Here is an 18,613-nt window from a genome sequence, read left to right as displayed (position 1 = left end):
TCTCTGTAAATGGATCAGTATTAGCTCAAGTCACCTTCTTCTATGAATGTAATACGTTACAGTTGACTTCAGTTTTAGGAGTTTAGACAAAAATTTCACTTTTTCCTAGATAAAGGTTAGGAGGAAGGAAAACTGATTGTTCCAGGTTAGTACAAAATTATTCCCCATTGTCACCAGCTGTGTTATAATTCTTATTTAACATGTGCTAGTGGTACAGCATAAACTACACAATGGCCCATAAATAAACTTTACAAATCCATGCTTCTATTTTTATAATCGGTAATGACTGCTAGTGGGCTCTGTGACTTAACGTCTGCCTAGCTGTAAATAAAATTATTTCTCAGCCATATATTGCTTCCTTCAACTTGCCATGCACATCTTCAGCCTGAGAGACATTTTTCTCATGAGGAGTCTCTGTGGCATTGTGGTTTGCCATGAAGGCCAGAGCAGATTCTTGCTCCCATTGTAAACCTTTGCAGAAACAGCTTGCTAAATACTGAGTTTTGGAGGGATTTGTTTGCCGGCTTTCTGTTTGCTTTTGAACTGGCTTGCTTAGCACTCTTCCTGGCCACGTTATATAGAATAACTGGGGAGGGAGGAGAGAGAGAAAAAAATAAGTGTGCCACACATAGCATAGAACTTGGCAGACTTGATAAACAGACCTAGGACTGCCAATTTCCCTAGACACCAGTCAAGTACAAATGCTTTTGTAACTCTCACTGCCCAAGGCAAGCTGGAAAGAATTGCCACCCCTTGTAGTCAAAAGCCACTTGCACAGTAAACAACATAGTCACTAAACAATTTGCTGCCCTTAATATTTTGCTGACTTCTGTGACCTCTTGTCCCGCCTGTATGGCACAGCTGTGCCTGCAGTGGTGTCGCTGGAAAACTCAGTATTTGGGTGGTGCTTGATGATGTATTCCTGAGCTCTGTGTTTGTGAGTCAGAGCACAAATTCCTCATCTGAGCCGAGACTGAGGTGGCTGCTCTTGCCTAGAAAGACAGAGGTTTGTGGTAATTGTAGGAGGAGCAGAAACTGCTTGTGTGTAGGCTCAGATGGTGCTTTCGCTGTGCAGTGTAAAACCGCCCAGCTCAGCTGTGGCACCAGTAGCAGTGGATCCTCCTCACGTCCTACCTCTCCACCTCCATCTGCAGGGAAACTCCTCCTGTTTGACCAGGGAATGATGTTCCTTGAGGTTACCCAGTAAAGCAGCATTAGTAGGGGTGGGCATAGGCTCATTCCCTGCCTCCTTTACTGGACAGTTTTGTTTACCTTAGATCATGTTTTATAGTAGCTGCATTTAAAGCCCTTAAAAAGTTTGGGTGTTGTTTTTATTTGACTTTATTATCCGTGGTAAGAAAAGGAAATAGTCAAACCATTACTATATGTGCATGATATTAGTGAGCAGATGAGAAATGCAGACTTGGCTATTGGCCCATAAACTTGGTAAAGTACTATATCAGGAAACCTAAATGCACCTTTTAAAAACTTGGTAAATTTAATTTTGGGAAAGGGTAATAATTTACAACACAGCATTAAGCAGTATCAAAACCGTGTTTAGTTCTGATAAGCCAGTTCTCTGATTCAAAGTTAAATACATTTGTTGGCCAGGCCTTCTAAATGTGTTTCAGGCTCAGATGAAAAAAGTGAAGGACAAAGTCACTTTTTTTACAGTAATAAAAAAATTCTCAAATCTCAGCTTTTTGCAGCTGATGACCACAGTGAATAAAAGTATCAAATATTAGCAAATATTTAAAAAATAAAAAGTGCTACATGACTGAGAAGACATTCTAAGGAAAAGATGCATCCTTTCCACTTTCATCTAGAGAAATTAAATAGCTTTTTTGATCTTAAACATCTAGTTTTTCCTTCAAGTCAATGAGAATCACAAGCTCACCTGTGCTTTTGACCTGATGAGGCTACAAAGAAAGAATGCCTCTCTTTGACAAGCTACAAAAGAGAGGAAACATTGACACAAATCATACTCATTTATTTTTTTTCTAAATAAACAAAGATTTCTGTACATCGTTTAAGTGGTGACAGATTTTCAGGACAGTGTTTTGAGAGTAGTGTTGTGTTGCCTCATTCATTTTTTTAATTACTTCAGTATGACTTTTAAATATTTCTTTATAGACTTTCGTGCTGTTTTCTGATTCCTTTGTGGAAGTCTTCTGAACTTAGGCCTTGCCTGCTTTTTAAAATTAATTTAAGAATTATTTCTGATTATTTGTAAATACAGCGTAAATTGTGTTTGCTCTTCACCCATCATTAGATAACAGCATCTCTAGTTGGGATGGGCAGAATGCATTTGACAAAAAAATGGAAAGAAGTGATGCATCCAGTGTTGTTATCCCCTAAAATACTGTGAGTTAAGCTTTCTCAGGTGAGGGAGATGCTTTTGCTTAAGATAGTGCTGTTTGTCTTGGCTCTGCCACCCTGTGTCAAGATTTTGTGAAGACCGTTGGGTCTGCTACCTTCAGAGACTTTTATTTTCTTTCCATCTTTACCATTTGGGAGAATGATAGAATAAGCACCTATGTAGCAATTGTACTGCCCTGAAAAACATGGACACATTTTATGGCAAGCACCTCTTGCAGACATGGAGTTGAAAAATCTGAAGGCAGAGAATTGGGTTGTGTCATGTGTGAGAAAGCAGGCTAAGAAAAGACATGGTGGATTCAAGCAGTATTAAGGATATTAATTAATACCAAAACAAGTTAATATTGCAATACTTGGCAAAAGTGCAGAAATCTGTTGGATCTGGAGGTAAACTACTGTAAAAACAGTTACATAGTGGTACATGAGACAGTTGAAGGTGATTTCTAAACAGATTGAATGCACTTACTGATTTTTATCCTGGGGGCTTGTTGAGAGTAGCACAGATAAATCACAGTTCGGTGACTAAAATTTCAGATGTCTCAAGTTACTCTGTTACCTTGGTCCTCAAAGAAAAATTTGAATTGTGTATTGGAGACATCCAGCAATAAAGGAGTTAAGGAAAAACCATGTAGATTGGTTATACCATTTGTTTTGAAAATCTGTAAGTTTATGACTATAATGTACAAAATGCTGACAGATGCACATTAAAAGTGACATCTCTGCATTTATAAAACAAAAAAATCCATACTGTAGTGAACTTCATAAATTTTTTACTTCTAATAAGGAACAACAGCCATGTTGTGTGCTTGTGAGCCAGAAACCTTGTTAATTTTACCCAAATACCTTTCTCCATACCCAGGGTACCATATGTATTTCATTTGTGGGATCATGTGTATGTTCCTTGGTAATTTTTCTAGTTTATGACACTACTAAGCATGAATCTGTTAAGACCTTCACATGAATGTTATTATTTTATGACATCATAGTATGTTGCCTTTTGTAACATCCTTAATTTATGTACATAGTGTCACAAGGATTATTGAAAAATGGACAGGACCTCAAAATGAAGTTCAATTTTCAATGGCTCTTTGCTTTCCTTTGGCAGCATATCAAAGCAGAGTAATAACATCTCAGTGCCAGTATTTTAAAATGTAGCTCAGATGTTTATTGTAAGGTCAGATCTGTTCAGTTTCACTTGCTGCTTGTTCCTGCTGAGGGAGAGGCTGCTTTTAGTTTGCAGAAATCCCTTTGTCATGGGAAGGTGAGCTTTAGATACCACAATTGGTATTTGAGCCGTGAGAGGCAAATCAAAATAAAATATCACTCATTTATTGTAGGCATTGCCTAACTTAATAAGAGTTGTTCTGGACTCCAAGTGCTCAGCTGACATGGCAGATCAAATTGATTATATTGCTTGCTAACCTGTCTGATTACCTCATCAAAGTGTTACACCAGCCACGTACGCTCTCCACTGGGCAGGAAGGTCTGCAGTACAGGGACTGTGAGCAACCTGTCCAAACAAAGCTGAAGAGGTCATGCTACATGTTCTGGATAGTGCCTTTTGGTCAACTGCTGAGCCTGTGTTTGCAGGCTTGCAGGCTGTGTTCCTTGGGAGCCTCCTCCAGAGGGCAACTGAATTCCTCACCTTTCCTATAAAATGGGGTAGGGTGTTGTGAATATGAATCTATCTTACAGTTACAATGTGCACATCTTAATACAAAGTAGTAGAGAATACCTGCACTGAAATTACTTGAAATTAATAGGAAGTATTTAGCTTTGGGGGCTTTTTTTATTATTATTTTCAGGGCATGCATGTATGAGGGGACAGTTTGTTTTGTAGCTTTTTAGTGTTGGATTAGTTTGCATTTTTTGGGGTGAGTTTTTGTTTTGGTGGGTTTTTTCTTGCTTTGTTTGGTGTAGTTTTCTTTGTTTGTTGTTTTTTTATTAAACTTCCTAGAACACAGCCCTAAACCCTAGTGAAATAGATCCTAAACATCACTGCAGAGACTCCAGTCCTTGCCTATGGATGCAGACTGGCCACATCTGCATGCAGTGAGTTCCCTCAGACAGAGGTGAGAGCAGAGAGCAGTGAGCAGTTATAATCTGCTACTGACAAATGTCAGACTCCCAACATCTGATGACAGGTTGCTGTTTCATCCTCTGCATTTTTGTTTCAACAGACACTCAGAATGCTGTTTCACTGAATGACTTTGTCTTCTCTCTGTTGGTGACACTATTGCATTTATGGACCAAAAGCATTTTCAGATGCGTACAAAGACACATCTAGAGTATAGTATTAGAGAGGAGCTGTGCATCATGCACCAAGAAAGGAAAGAATTTTGCCATGAGTAACTTTAACAGTCTTTTAGATAGTTCATGAATCTGCTTATATTAGCCATCAAAGTACAGCATTTCAGTGATCTTCGCAGAAGATGTTCATGGTAATGCTTATCCTAAGGAAAAATACCTCTGGATGAGCAGTCATTACTGTCGGACACACTGGATAGTATTTTCTGAAGTATATAGCAAGTGTAGCATGGCTTGCTTTATTCCCTTTGCAAACTGGCATTGTTTTTGGGAAGAGGAAGTGAAAGGAGATGTTTGTTCTTGTGTGTGAATGCCACAGGTGTCTTTTTGAGGAATTCAAACATCTGAGGAAAATTGAGAGGAATACAGATGGCAGTTGAAATAGCCATTGAAATGTTAAAATGCTTATTACAATGGAGCTTTTCCACTCAGATTCCTTTTGGAAATGAATATTTAGTATTCTGGTAAGCAAAGCAAGGAGTGCCTTTCTGTTGGAATAATACAGTACTTGGGTTTCTAAAGGAAAATGTAGTTTCATTTTTGTGATGCATTGATTCTGCAAGTTACCACTGAGTGTTTCCATTGTTCAGGTATTTGAATCATGTTTGATTTATCTAAATGTTAGAAGTTACTACAATTTCTGTCTTGTACCTACGACTCCTAGTCAAGGATCAGTCCCGTTATACTGATTGCTGTAGAAATAATCCCCAGACACTTGGGATGCAGTCTGGGCATTTGGAGGGTGTTGCTGTGTAATCTTTACTAAGAAACTTAGAATGTTGTGACTAATAATTGAAAAATCAAGACTGCATAGAGTGCAATAGCTCAGTGCTTCTCAGCAAAGTAGTCTTGACTCAGACAGTAATAGGTTAATTGCCACATCCAGAAATGAATCCTAATGATTCCCTCTAGGAGCCATTATCACATGTGGGGTTTTCATTGAGATATTTATAACTGTAATCTTTGGTCTCAAAGCTCATGTAACTGTTCAATCCAGCGAAGGGGTTCAGAAAGGTAATACCCTGCTCTCATCCTTAGGCTTTGCTAAAAGTAGAATTTTCAGTTCTAGTTCAATCAGTCAAGCCCCTGCTATTTTCAGGCATTATTCCAATCTAACACAATTTGAATGTCAAATGTCTCGTGTTTTGTGCTCACAAGGCCACCAGGAAAGTCTAGACATAAAAAAAAAAAAGTTGCATTTATCATAGGAAGAGTATCTTCAAATATATCAGAAGATCTGTTCTTTTTCTTCTCTGTTCTTCTGTGACTAGACTGAATCACGATTGTAAAACAAGAGTCTGTTCAGCCAGGTCTGTCTCTTCTGTTTCCACCTGGAATAAATGGCATAAATTTGCACAGCATTGCTCTGGCATAGAATCCTGTAGTATGTCTTAATTTTGCAGTGGCTGTACTGAAAGTTCCCTCTTGAATGAAGTCTGTCTCTATTTCTCTCATTTGTCTGCAAATTGTATCCAAGGACTTATTTTCTTCTTCCTCTTCCTATATTAATCCTGGTACCATGTTGTGCTGCTGTCACGCTTGTCTGCATTTTGCGAAGAAAACGGGTTTTTTTTATCTGTTTTTTTCCTGGTGTAACGCCTCTTTTATTTCTGTCAATTCTATTACTGTCAATATGAACTTAAGGGGATTATTTGAGCCTCGTAATTTTGTAATCCCTAGACAAGATATTCAAAGAACGGTAAACGTTCTTGAAGGAAAGTAGTGTCACTTAAATTTTGACTTACACTGTGTCAGCTGTACACAAGTAACCTCATGTTGGTCATTTTAATGAGTTTGTGCTCTATGGTGCAGTCAAACATGAAGCAACAGTACTACTACTTCTGCTTGCAGCCAGTGTTTGTCTAATTTACCTAGTCAAGTAGGCCTTACATGAAATAAAATAGTAGTTTGAAAAGACTCAAGTCTGAGGTCCCAACTCTGTAGTGTAGATACAAAAAGACCAAGTTTCTCTTCCTCTTTTGTTTTTCCTTTCCTACTGTTGCTACTTGGTGATCTAGCACGGATGGGCGGTTTTCATCTTGTTGAGAATATGGTTTAGGTAGTCAACCAAGAATATAAAAATAATTAATAATGATTTGTGAGTGTTCACTGAGTGCCAGTCACTAGAAAGTATTCCAGCACTGTATTTTTTTTTTTTTCTGATCATTGTACTTATTTTAGCTCATGAGGAAAAATACGTAATATATACACTAATTACTCTTTGCTCCCATGTGTGGACTGATGACAACATTAAGGTTTCCCTGTGATGTTGCAGTGTTTTAGGTGAGCTTCCATGGTGAGCAGTGTCAAGTATATTTCCTATATATTTCTAATTCAATCTAATTCTAGTACTAGTGATTCTTCATTTATTTTTAAGGTATATGCACACGTATATTGGATTGAGGGGGAATGTGAGGCATATTGAGAGAGATGCTGTAACAGGCTTCTATGAACTACCCAAATAATAATCTTCAAATATGTGAAATCAGGCATTTTCCTGATAGTTCTCTTGATATTGCCCCCTCTTTAATGATAATCAGTTAATTAGCTTGTCACCCTTGCTGTTTTAAATGTTCAAAGCAATACACAGAGGGAGTGAATACCCATTTTGGGGTTACTTTCACTCACAGGTACTCCCTCATAATGGGATAGACATCCAACTTTTCGAGTCCTCTGCTTTGTTATGGGGAGCACTACTGTGGCCTAGCTATGAAATACTCTGTACTAGCCTGCACCAGTCACCAAGAGCTTTTTCTGATTTTTAAGGTCAGATATCTCTGTTTAAGAATAATAATGATGAAAACCTGAGGTCTGACTAGATACTATTAAGCTGCCATGCCAACTAATTTTCTGCCTGAGCCCTACTGGACATGATCCAGTGATAGTATAATCTGTGGGATTTATGATTTTTATTGCTATCTAACCACATCAGTGTAAATACTGCTGGGCTGTCTCTGCTGTCTCTTTCACCCCCTTTGGCAACTGGCAGGTTTCTTGCCCTTGTTTAATACAAAAGTACACTGTTCAAGCAGGGTATTTTTTCCCTGTTGTCCATTTGCTAAGGAAATGAGCATCCCTGTGTAACAGGGTGGTTCTGTTTTGAGATCAGCTGTGCCTGCTCTTTGCTGTGGGGGTGCTGGTGCAGTTGTGTCCATATCCAGCTCCATTGGCTGGAAGGTTCTCCAGGTTCCCCCCAGAGGATAACAGTGTTCATCTTTTAGGAAATAAGTGGCACACAGAGCTGCCACAGTAACTAGAGTATGACTAAGGACCTTTTAAAAGTCATAAAGAATAGCTGCAGCTTTGGAAAATTAGACCGTAGCATGCCCAGAGGAATGACATGTGGGAGAGTGACAAAAGCCACCAGTGTTGGGCAGACCAGACAGAGGAAGGAAGGAAGCAGATGAAAATCTGTACTGGTGCTTGAGGAAGGTCACTGCATTCAAATGTGTGCTGGTTTGTGAAGCTGAAAGGCAAGTTTAGGGAGAGCTGTCCCCTTCCCTTGAAGCATCCATAGCCACATGGGAGGGACTGCAAAATGTGATCTCAAGAAACAGGTAGTATGCTGGGGTATGCAGCAGAATACAAAACATTAAATGTTCCTGCATTTTTCAAGACTGTTTTTTTAATGGGAGGCAGGGTTGTTGAGAGGATCACTGCCATTTTGTCAGTGTTGGGAATTTTTGTTTGATGCAATGCAATGCAAATACAACACTCAGTTCTGCCTGAGCAATCCTGTAATTTAATGAGAAAAATCCCTAATTTTATTTTATTGTATTTCTTTTTATGGTAAGAAGCGACACACTGCCTGAAAGTGATATATGCTTCTCTCCTATGTTCTGTTGTTGTTCCTGAACCCCTTTTAGTGTGCGGGCTTAAGCCACTGTTTAAAGCTGCTGACCAGTTGAATCTGTAAAACAGATCATCAGCTCATTTGAAAGCATGCACCCATTTGATATTTCAGCAAGTTCTGGCTTTTTACAGAAACTCTAGGAGTGTGGATATTTATTTATTTAGTTAATTTGTTTATTTTTGTAAAGACAGCCCTCCAGTGATCTTTCTGCCTAGATGTGCTCAAAGCCTAAGCTGCAGCCTGAAATTAGCAATGCTTTGACACCTCAGCACCTCTGTCAGGAGAACAGTTGAAAGAGGGGACAGGAAAAATGGGAGCATCAGGGAATAAAGTAAGTTTAAAGAAACTAGAAAACAGAACACCTGGAGAGGCAGGGAGAAGGAACAATAAAGACAGAGAGAAGAGCAAGGAAAAAATCTTGAAACCTGAAGCCTAAAAGGACTTCAGGCCAAGAACAGTTAGCAAAGAGAACATATAAAAGCATCTATTCTCTGTTCTCACTTTCCTTATTGCTCGTGAGGGAAAAGAAAAAAAAAAAAAAGAAGAGTAACTTTTTTGGCATTTTCTAAAGATAGACTAAAAGGCAAAGCTGCTTATCTAGTTTTTACTAGATGCTTAAGTCATTACTGTAGCACAAAAACTGCCCTTTAATTGCTGCACTGTAATTGTAGGTATTTATTTTCTTACACTGCTTAAGGTCACATAAAAATGAATAGAGGTAAAAATAGGTTTGTGTTAAGTGCCTCAGTTTTGCAACTGTTTTCTGCTAGCTATCTGCAGAGACAGTACTTTCCCTTTAGTCTCCTGGTTTGACTGTTCAGTAGATACATTTTTTAATTACCAAATTGGATTTTAGCAGGTGTAGTCAGTTGATGCATTATGGGTATAAGAGATTAGTGTTTAATCCTTCTTTTTATTACTGTGTGGAATGGTATACTTGGGAAAGTATTAAAGGTGCATTGCATACTCCAGAGTACAGAAATGACATTTATTACTGAGTTTTCTTTCAGCTAGCATCATTCAGGAAAAAAGCTGGTGCAGAACTCTGCAGGGGCTTATAGCTCATCTGTAGTGAAACTGCCTCAAACAATACAGAGTGGAGGAAAATGGAAAGAAACCTTTTTGTGTTTTAAAACAAAAGCAGTTGTCGAAATATAAGTACTTTCCCTCTTGAAGATGATTATTCTCTTTTTGTACATTTTATTTTTTTTTAAATAAAGACAAAAGGGGTGTGAAAGCACAGATCTTTGTGCCAGTGAGTGGTAGAGGCAAGGACTGAAAAGGGTCAGTGAATCAGATATAATTTGGACTCTGTTTGAGATACCAGTCCTGTGTTTTGCTGATGGCTGGTATTCCCGTACTGAAAAGCTGCAGTGGCATTTCTATCGAATAGAAAGAACATTATCCCCATTTTCATTCTGGCATGCCTGTTACGACTTTGTTCTGTAAACAAAGAGGATTATGGGAACTGGAAACTAGATGGCATTTTATTAAAGAACTGTGTGAGTCTTTCCCTGTGAATGCAAGAATTAGGCAGTCTGGTGTTAGCTACCTGTGAAAGAAAATACTTTAAAAATAGACCTTAATGTTTGAATTACTAGGGTTCATGAGGAGGCATTCCTGTAACGTAGGAAGCAGCTTTAATATTTCCGAATTGTACCCTGCAACAAAATACTTCAAAAGAAAAAAATGTCACAGTAATTGTACAAATTAAGAATGAAAAAAAATTATGTTGCAGAAATAGGGAGAAGGGAGGTTCATGTCCAGTGTCCTTCTGTCATGTAGACTGCCAGATTGCTTTGAAAGTGTGTTATTTTAGGAAATGTACATATTTATCTATCTAGCAGTAGCAGTCTCGGGGGTGGGGCAGGAGAGAGAATTACATTGAATCATAGTTGTAGTAACCAGTACAAATTATTTTTACCAGCATAATGTACAACTTTCATAAAAACTTAGCACTTCTGTGCAGTAGACTACTTATTTAACATCCTAATTCCCCAGAGTAAAGTCGTATATTAGTACTAGATTTTACCTAATGCTTGCTGCAGATCACTCGAACTGCTTTCAATTAATGAAAAACGTGTACAGTATGAATTAAGCCTTACTCTTGCAACTCACTTTCCCTTTTAATTATTGTTTTCCTAACTGAATAGACAATTAAGCAAACAGTTGAGCATGGAAATGTGGGAGGTTAAGCTGCTATTAGTCAGATCATGAAACACCTAAAGTTGGTAAATAGCTTGAATACATCCTCGGTTTTACCTCAGTTGAAACCTTCTGATGTGACACTTGTTCGCTACTTGAGAGCCTCATAACCAGGCTTACCCGTGGAAGCAGGTTGTAAAGATGGTGAAGACAAGTGCAAATGGGAATTAGAAGCAAATGGCCGTATTTGGCCCTTAGTAAGTGGCAAAACTCCAGTTGGGCTTGCGTGACCTGCTGAAGCAGCCCTCTACTCGGAGTGGGCTGGGGTGGCAGAACACAGTGCTCAGCACAAGGCACAGGTTTTTTTTCAAAAGCAATTATTGAATTAGCAGGCTTTGGTAAGTAGCTGTCTTTTGACAGCCAGCTTTCTTTCCAAGTGTCACAGGTTGGTTACTCCAACAAGGCTCAGAATTAGTAGCACTTTGAGATTTTTGGATGGTCTGGAGTATAGGATAAACTACAGGTTTATAAATGTATTTACATTTATAAATGTAAAAGCAGAGAAGAAAAAGGGATTAGAAAAAAGACCAGAAGAACCTTTTAGAAATAATGCTGGTGTATGGAAATATCTCTAAAGGATATAAAGACAAATTGAATTACAATACAGGTAGGGAAATGCCATTGCCTAAAATAACCTGATTATATTTCATATTTATTTTGACTCAGTAATTTCCGTAGCTAATTTTCTCCGTTTACAGGTGCAAACAGTATTTTTCTGGCTGGTGTGGACAACCCACGTATCAGAAAATCAAATATTAAATAATATTTAATAATACTTAAAGCTGGTTTCAGGAAGTTCTAAAATCAGACCAAATTTAAAGGCACTGATGGGAAAGGCAATTTAGGATGTACTTTAGTTATTTGTGATTATAACAGTTCACCAGGATGTCAAAAACCCCGTTCTTTTCAAGGTCATCTATAATTATAGTAAAGGATGTCTCATGGGCATTACACATGCCACTCCAACAAGCCATGAACTGAAATATGAGCTTGTGCACCATGTCAGTAGGACTAACAGATCATCTTGCAGATACAGAAGTAACCAGTATGAATAAATTACTAATTTATAAAGTGGTGGGGGGGCGGGGGGAGCAAGCATTATATGTTGTTTCTTGTGTAGTTTTCTCCTGCTTCTCTCTCTGAGAAGTAAAGACTTGTTAAATACAGTGTTCTTGGAGAGTGTTCAGATATTAAGTATGCAGATAGCTAGACAGTTCAAGCAGAGTGTTTCCATATAGTTTCTCATTCTGTCAAAGGTAAAAGTGGTATCTAGTAGGTAGTTGTACCTAAGAAACTTTCGTATTCTGTTTATTTTGTCTGCTGCAAAACAATGCCAAGTGGATTAAATAGCCATAGGTTTTCTGTTTTATGATGCACACTCTTAACTGTGTTGCTGAAGTATATGTGTTGTTAGCACTTGGCATTTGTTGCAATTTCCATAATGTCTGCTAAGTGAGCCTTTGCCTTGAGGTTGATGCTTAGGCATTGAGAAGAGCATTTGAGAGGAGTAGCATTCCAGCAAATTTACTGAAGGAAACACGCTAGTTTGCTTGTATGCATGTGGGTGTTATCTAGAAGTGACTTGAATATTTTCCAAGTGCAAAAAATACAGATGGTAGACTCAGTCTCACGATCAAAACGAGTAATGAAAATTCTGTATGAATATTCTGTATCGCACATGAATATAGTACGTTCATTAAAAATTGATGTAAATAATATAGCCCTGTCATAGGTTAGCAAGCCCATTGTATCATTTTTTACTCAGTCCTTGTTTGGATCAAGTAATTTTGATATTATTTGCCTAAGACAAAACGAGCAGAAGCAGGTTGCCAAAGAGTGCAAACCAACATGAGTAGCTGAAAAAAGTGTTTTATTGTCTGAGAAATGGTTCTAGGTAATTGAAGATTACTAGTAAGGTACATGAGGTTGGACATGTATTTTAGAGATAGTATGAATCATTCATCTCATTAGACCTGAGCATTGAGTGGTGGTGATCTCTAGTGCAGTTTAAATGAATTTGCATGTCTAGTTCTTAACGTTTTGTACACTACATGTGTATGCATATGTTGTAATTACCTCCATGAGAAAGTGTTAAGCTGAAAGCATCCTTTGCTACCATGGAGCTGTAGATTTTCATTTTACAGTGTTGTAGTCTCAGAGGTCCTCTTTTATTCTTTATTTAATAGAATATACTTGCATTGGTTTTAGGAGAAGAAAAGACTCAAATTAGGGTATTAATGGTCTTCTGTCTTAGGGTGTAATATTTAATAGTAATCATATGCTAGTACTAAGTACAATTTTTCTTCTGTTTAAAGACTCTACTTTTGTAAATCCTTGTGCACAGCCTTGTTTTGAGCCTGTGAACTAAGTGCATTTATTCCCATGTTGCATATTAATACTTTGATAGAACCAAAGGTATTCTCTTTAAAACTGAAACAGTTATATTTGAGTTTGACTGACTACTTCCCGGGGCTTTCAAATAATACACTTCTGAAAAGCAGATACTTTTCAGAAGATGCACAGGAAACTCAGAAATACTTAAAAATCCATGCGTTATTTTTACAGATTATGATACTGTTATCCAGTCATTTATGCAGAGTTTTATTAAAAAGCAGTAAAATCAGATACTTGATTACTCTTTCTATTGCATATAAAGTGACTAAGATTCTGCAGAGAGGTTATATCTAGTTAACCTTTTTTTTAAGTGGGAAAAAAGTCTGTGATTGATCTGTCAGCATAAAGTTACTTGGGGAAAGCATGCCTCCCTTTCCTGTGGTTTTTAGAAAAGAACATGGTTGCATAAGCAGTCATTATTCACAGTAAAAAAAATATTTCCTGTAGCATTTTTGCAAATAAAAAATCTTTGCCTAAAAACCTACTGTCAGAAATCACTCTGTTCATACTAGTTGAACACTGAAAAATGAAGCAAAGTGATCTAAATTGAATTTACAGGACTGATAACCATGTGTTTGGGGGGAGAGTAGCTCCTGCACAACCTGTACTCTGTCAAGGGAATTTAATTATAGTTGGTTATACTTGACTATAATTCGTTAATGTGTGCTCCTTGCAAAGGGAGAATAATTCTCACATTGACAATTTTATATGTTTTTACCAGGATACTGTCAGAGGAAGGGATTTTCATTGAATTTCATAATACACGGTTGCCTGGAGGAAGAATATCAATGAAGTGGCTAGCAAGGTGGTTTTTTTTTTTTTGCTTTATTTTTGTGCTGCTGGAGTCTCTATGTAAGGAGATGGGGCGAAAGAAGTCTTCTTTATGAATTTGAATATCTAAAATATGAATGTATACTGTTACTGTGCAATAGTTAGGAAATACTTTCTTATAAAATATTATTGTGATATCTTAGTCTTTTGGAGCATAATGACAAATACTCATTTTAGCTTTCACCTTTTTGAAAAACAGTAATGATCAAAGTTTAGATTAATCTTCATTCTTGCTTTCCCACTCTTGTACTTTACAGAAGTCAGTCTGAGAAGAGCCAGAGGTGGAGCTGGCTTTGCTCTTCGTTCTTTTGGTCAAGACACTCTTTTGAAAAGCAGACTTTGAGAGCAGTTGGAGTTGAGATGAGAGATTAGCAGAGACACAGAGCTGTGGGTTATGTTTCTGGTGGCTTTTTGGGTTTTGACTTATGTGAACTGTTTCTGAGAGTTTTGTTTGTGAACAATGATGGCATTTCAAGGATGCCCATCTTCCTCCATGCTTGAAGTCTGGGTGGTCTGTGCCTCTGTAACCAGGTACAAGTAGCACTGTTTAATAGTCCAGTCATTTAGTTCTTATATCATTAAATGTAGTGACTTTTGAGTAAGCTCTTCTTAGACATCTTTTTATTTTTGTGCTGGGCAATACAGTCTGCCCAGCTCTGAAGGTGGGCCAATCAGAATTACAGAATTAGAACTGTGGTAATAGTTTCTACATACTGGAAGTTTTATATTCTTGGCGTAGAATAATACATTTTATCAGCCGGCCATTGCATTTCAACATAATGTTGCAGTGAGCTGACTGGAGCTGCAAGGCCCATGTTGAAAAAAGTGGGAGGTCAATGGGATGGTTAACATATGGGATCTGGACCTTCTGTCTGTCAGTTTTCTCCTCCCATGTGAACAGCAAACCAGAGGATCTGTCACCTTCTCCATATTCTACAGACCTGTGGCGTGTAGATTATAGGAAAGGAAGTCATTGTACCTGATAAAGCAGGTAGGATGGACTTGAGCAATAGGAATTGCTTAAGTACATGAAGACTTACGTAAGAGACTGAGTATTTATTAGAATTTTAGAAAAGCACTCTCTCTGCTTATGAGGAAGACCAGAGTCAGCCTCCTCAAGGTGGGTCACAGGAGCAGCCCTGATGGTGAAGCTTCAGCCTTCTACCCAGGCAGATTTGTTCTTCCAGGGTGCAGTGTTTTGTGGACATGCCATGCTCTTCTTCCCAAGGGAGGCTGGCCTTTCACAGGAAAAGACCTTTGAACTCTGGGATCTGCCTGGAAAGAGCAGTATCCCCGCCCAGTCCAGCAAGATTAAAATTAAGAAGGTTGATGCTATATCATTTATTTAGAGTAGTGCTGTGCTTTGTCTCATTTTTGTATCTGATGGACCCTTTTAAATTAGAGTCTTTCCTGTCAGGAGAAGGCAAATGGGGAATTCTAGATAACTGAGATAACTGAAAGGGTGCGATAAGGAAAGAAATTTAGTCTGTCGTCAGATCATCAGCTTGGTCCTTGAAGTTCAAATACAAAAAAGTATGATTCTTCTTCCCAGTACCTTCCTGGAAACAGTGCACTGCAGAAGAAAGCATACGAGGCGTGACATTTCGTACTGATTTTTCTTGAGAAGGACCTTTAGGTTTTGAAGCTAAATAGTTTGTGCATGGTTTAGCACAATATAAAAAGTCCAATAACTGAAATGAAGCTTAAGGCCTCATTTCATCTTCATCTTCACTATGTGGATTTCAGCACCACCTTTGTAATGTTATTTTGCACTTCTATTGCCCATACAATCAAAATATTTCATAATGCTTTGGAAACATTAAAGAGCGATCATTGCTTATAAAAGCACACTTTCAATTTTTTACTTTTTTATTATTTGCAGTAACCCAGAAGGTAAGTGGTGGTGAAAACAATTGGTAGAGAAGGCAGTAACCTGTTACCAGTTCTGTTTTGTTCACATCACATCATTATCTGTACGATCGGTTTTACTGACTTCTTGTTCCAGTGTGTATCTTTCAGACATGACAAAAGGAAGGAGGGAGGGAATTAAACAAGAACAGGTAATTCCTAAGTAGATAAAGGGATGTGTGTGGTACATAATGTAGCTTAAAAAAAAACAAACCAACAAAAAACCCCCAATCAAACAAGCACAAAAACCCAAACCAAAATAAAAACTCAAGCCCTTTAACTTAGGTGTTCTCTGTGAGGTACTTAACTGCCTCCTCCATCTTGTCAGTGAGGTACGAAGAAACTCCCAGAGCTCATAAGTAATCTTCCTGAGATGACACAGCTGAATCACAGGCTGATGTGGGCGCAGAATTTAATACTTTTAACGTATTTCTGAGTTTCTGCCTTATCCCCACTGGCAGAGAAGGTGCTGTAAGCACAGTTATGTTTGCAGCTGTGGTTGCAGTGTAATTAAATTTTTTGAGTGTTTTTAATGAATCGGCTTGACTGGATCTTTTCGAGGCTTGAGGTGCAACTTCCCGCAGCCATCGACTGGCAACCAACTGAAATGTAGCATAGGACATGGAAGGAGATGGTTTGCTTGCTGGTGGTGTGGTGAATTTGTAGGAGGGAGGCTGTTCCTGTCTAGGGTTAAAATCTCTGTCTAGCAGTCCACAGAGTGTCATTGTTACACAGTGTGGACTGACCCCTGAAGTACAACTCTTAACTCATAATTGCGTGTGATAATAGCAGCAGCAAGTTAAGTATCTCTGCTTTTGAGTTTGTTCTTAGTGCATTTTATGTCGCAGTGAATTCAAGTAGGCCGCTTTTCCAATTTTTTTTGTTTGTCATTTTACATCTGTTTTACAGTGAGGTTTCGAAGCTGTGATGGAAACAAAAAAATACACTTTGGGAGCAGTGAGCCAGAAGATTTCAGAGTAGGTGAAGATGGTGTGGTCTATGCAGAGCGTAGCTTTCAGCTTTCAGCAGAGCCCACAGAGTTTGTTGTGTCTGCTCAAGACAAGGAAACCCAGCAAGAATGGCAAATGAGAGTGAAGCTAACCCCTGAGCCAGCCTTCACAGGGGCTTCAGAAAAGGTAAAACAACAGCTAAATGCACTCTGTATAAATGTATATCCACAAAGAGGCCTAAAAATAGGGGTTTAATTTTGCCTGTCATGCACCTCTCCATGAACCAGCTTATTAATGGACACCTAGTGCATGCAAAGCTGGAGCTTTAGAAGGAACTTCTGTAGTCTTTTATTCTGTAGTTCTGCTAAGGTATGGAAAGACATGCCTGTTTAACTATATGGGATTCTTTATGTTTGAGCTTTTTGTTTGTATAGCTTGAGATTTATACCTGAATTTAAGTCTCACACAGCCATTTCTTTATTTTAAGTTGCTTGAAAGTATTACAGTATTTATTCAAGCAGTTAAATATAACCGCAAAAAAACCCAAATCTGTGATAGAATGCATAAGTCACATTTATTAGATGGGAGCTGTAGATTTACAGCAGTAAGTAGGAAAGCACTTCTGGCAGGGAATATTGGCTTTGTCTTGTCCCGTCATAATCAAATTGGAGATGGTAAATTATTCATGATTCCAGCACTACTTGGTAAGGAAGATAGTCTCCCTCTGCTGGAAGCTGCCATAGGATAAACCATGTACTGTAACAAAAATCAGACACAGCAATATGCAATTAGCAATGTATTTACTTCAGAAAAGCATATTAGGTTGTCTACCTTTTTCTGTTATAGTACCTGTTGCCTGCTGTTTATTGCCTTCTTCTTAGTGAAGGAGAAGTGCCTAGTTTACAGATAAAGAACAAAATTTATTCATAGATTAACATACCTGTAATAGGTGCACATTAAAGATTTAAGCATAATGTCAAAATAGGTAATGTGGTTATGCAAGACGTTTTTCCTGAGAACACACTGGAGACCACTGCTGTGTAATCCTCGGGTTTTTGTTTGCTTACTTGGTGATTGTGTTAAATCTGCTAAGGCATGTTTTAAACAATGGAAATACTGTCAGTTTGTTCATGGAAGTGTAGTAAAAGAGCAGATGCTTAGATGTGCCGGAGCATGCCCTGTTTATTCCAAAGACACTGCAGAGTAGTAGAATCTCGGCCTTCAGCTGGGCATCTGTTCATACTCTGTGACATAGTTGATTAGATTTAAAAAAAATTCTTCTTCTAAAAGAGTTGGAAAATGTTTTTGTTGCCCTGTTTCCAACCTTAAAAACAAGCTAGCTCTGTGTGCTGTCATCCAAAGGATGAAATGACTGCAGATATAGAAGGGAATAGGAAGGGAATGTTGACACCCAGCAGAGATTAATGCCCAGTGTGTAAAGTGGGTCATCTACTGCATCCATCATGGCTGACATAGGTTTAAAATAATTACAGCATTAATTCTATGGGATTTAATAGGGTCATAAATATTTGAGACATTCCTTACCAGTATGTATTAAACTTCTCTTGGAACTCAAATTACATTATAGCACACCCAGATCTAAATTTAGTGTACAGTAGCACATTACCTGGACTGGAGCTCTGGCTAATGAGAAATACATAAAGGCATATACTATTAAATTCTGAAAAATATTAACTACTTCTCAGAAAGTGCAGAACAGTTTACACAGTAGTGCCATGTTATAAATGGTTTATAATTCCCTTTCTCATCCTAGTTAAGTAAGGTA

General features: G+C 38.1%; 1 protein-coding gene across 2 annotated transcripts in view; it reads left to right on the top strand.

Annotated features, from left to right (window-relative positions):
- Positions 1-18,613, top strand: part of CDH2 (cadherin 2) — a 116,977-nt gene that overhangs the window by 60,856 nt on the left and 37,508 nt on the right. For both annotated transcript variants that reach the window (XM_032124136.1, XM_032124141.1), the window contains exon 3: positions 16,787-17,013. In XM_032124136.1, the coding sequence (XP_031980027.1) occupies positions 16,787-17,013 (227 nt within the window). The remainder of the gene's footprint in view (positions 1-16,786; positions 17,014-18,613) is intronic.

The sequence above is a fragment of the Corvus moneduloides genome, chromosome 1 (genome assembly GCF_009650955.1).
Source record: "Corvus moneduloides isolate bCorMon1 chromosome 1, bCorMon1.pri, whole genome shotgun sequence".
In the NCBI taxonomy this organism is placed as follows: Eukaryota; Metazoa; Chordata; class Aves; order Passeriformes; family Corvidae; genus Corvus; species Corvus moneduloides.
The sequence above is the reverse complement of the archived record's forward strand: the minus strand, read 5'-3'. Positions and strand labels throughout refer to the sequence as shown.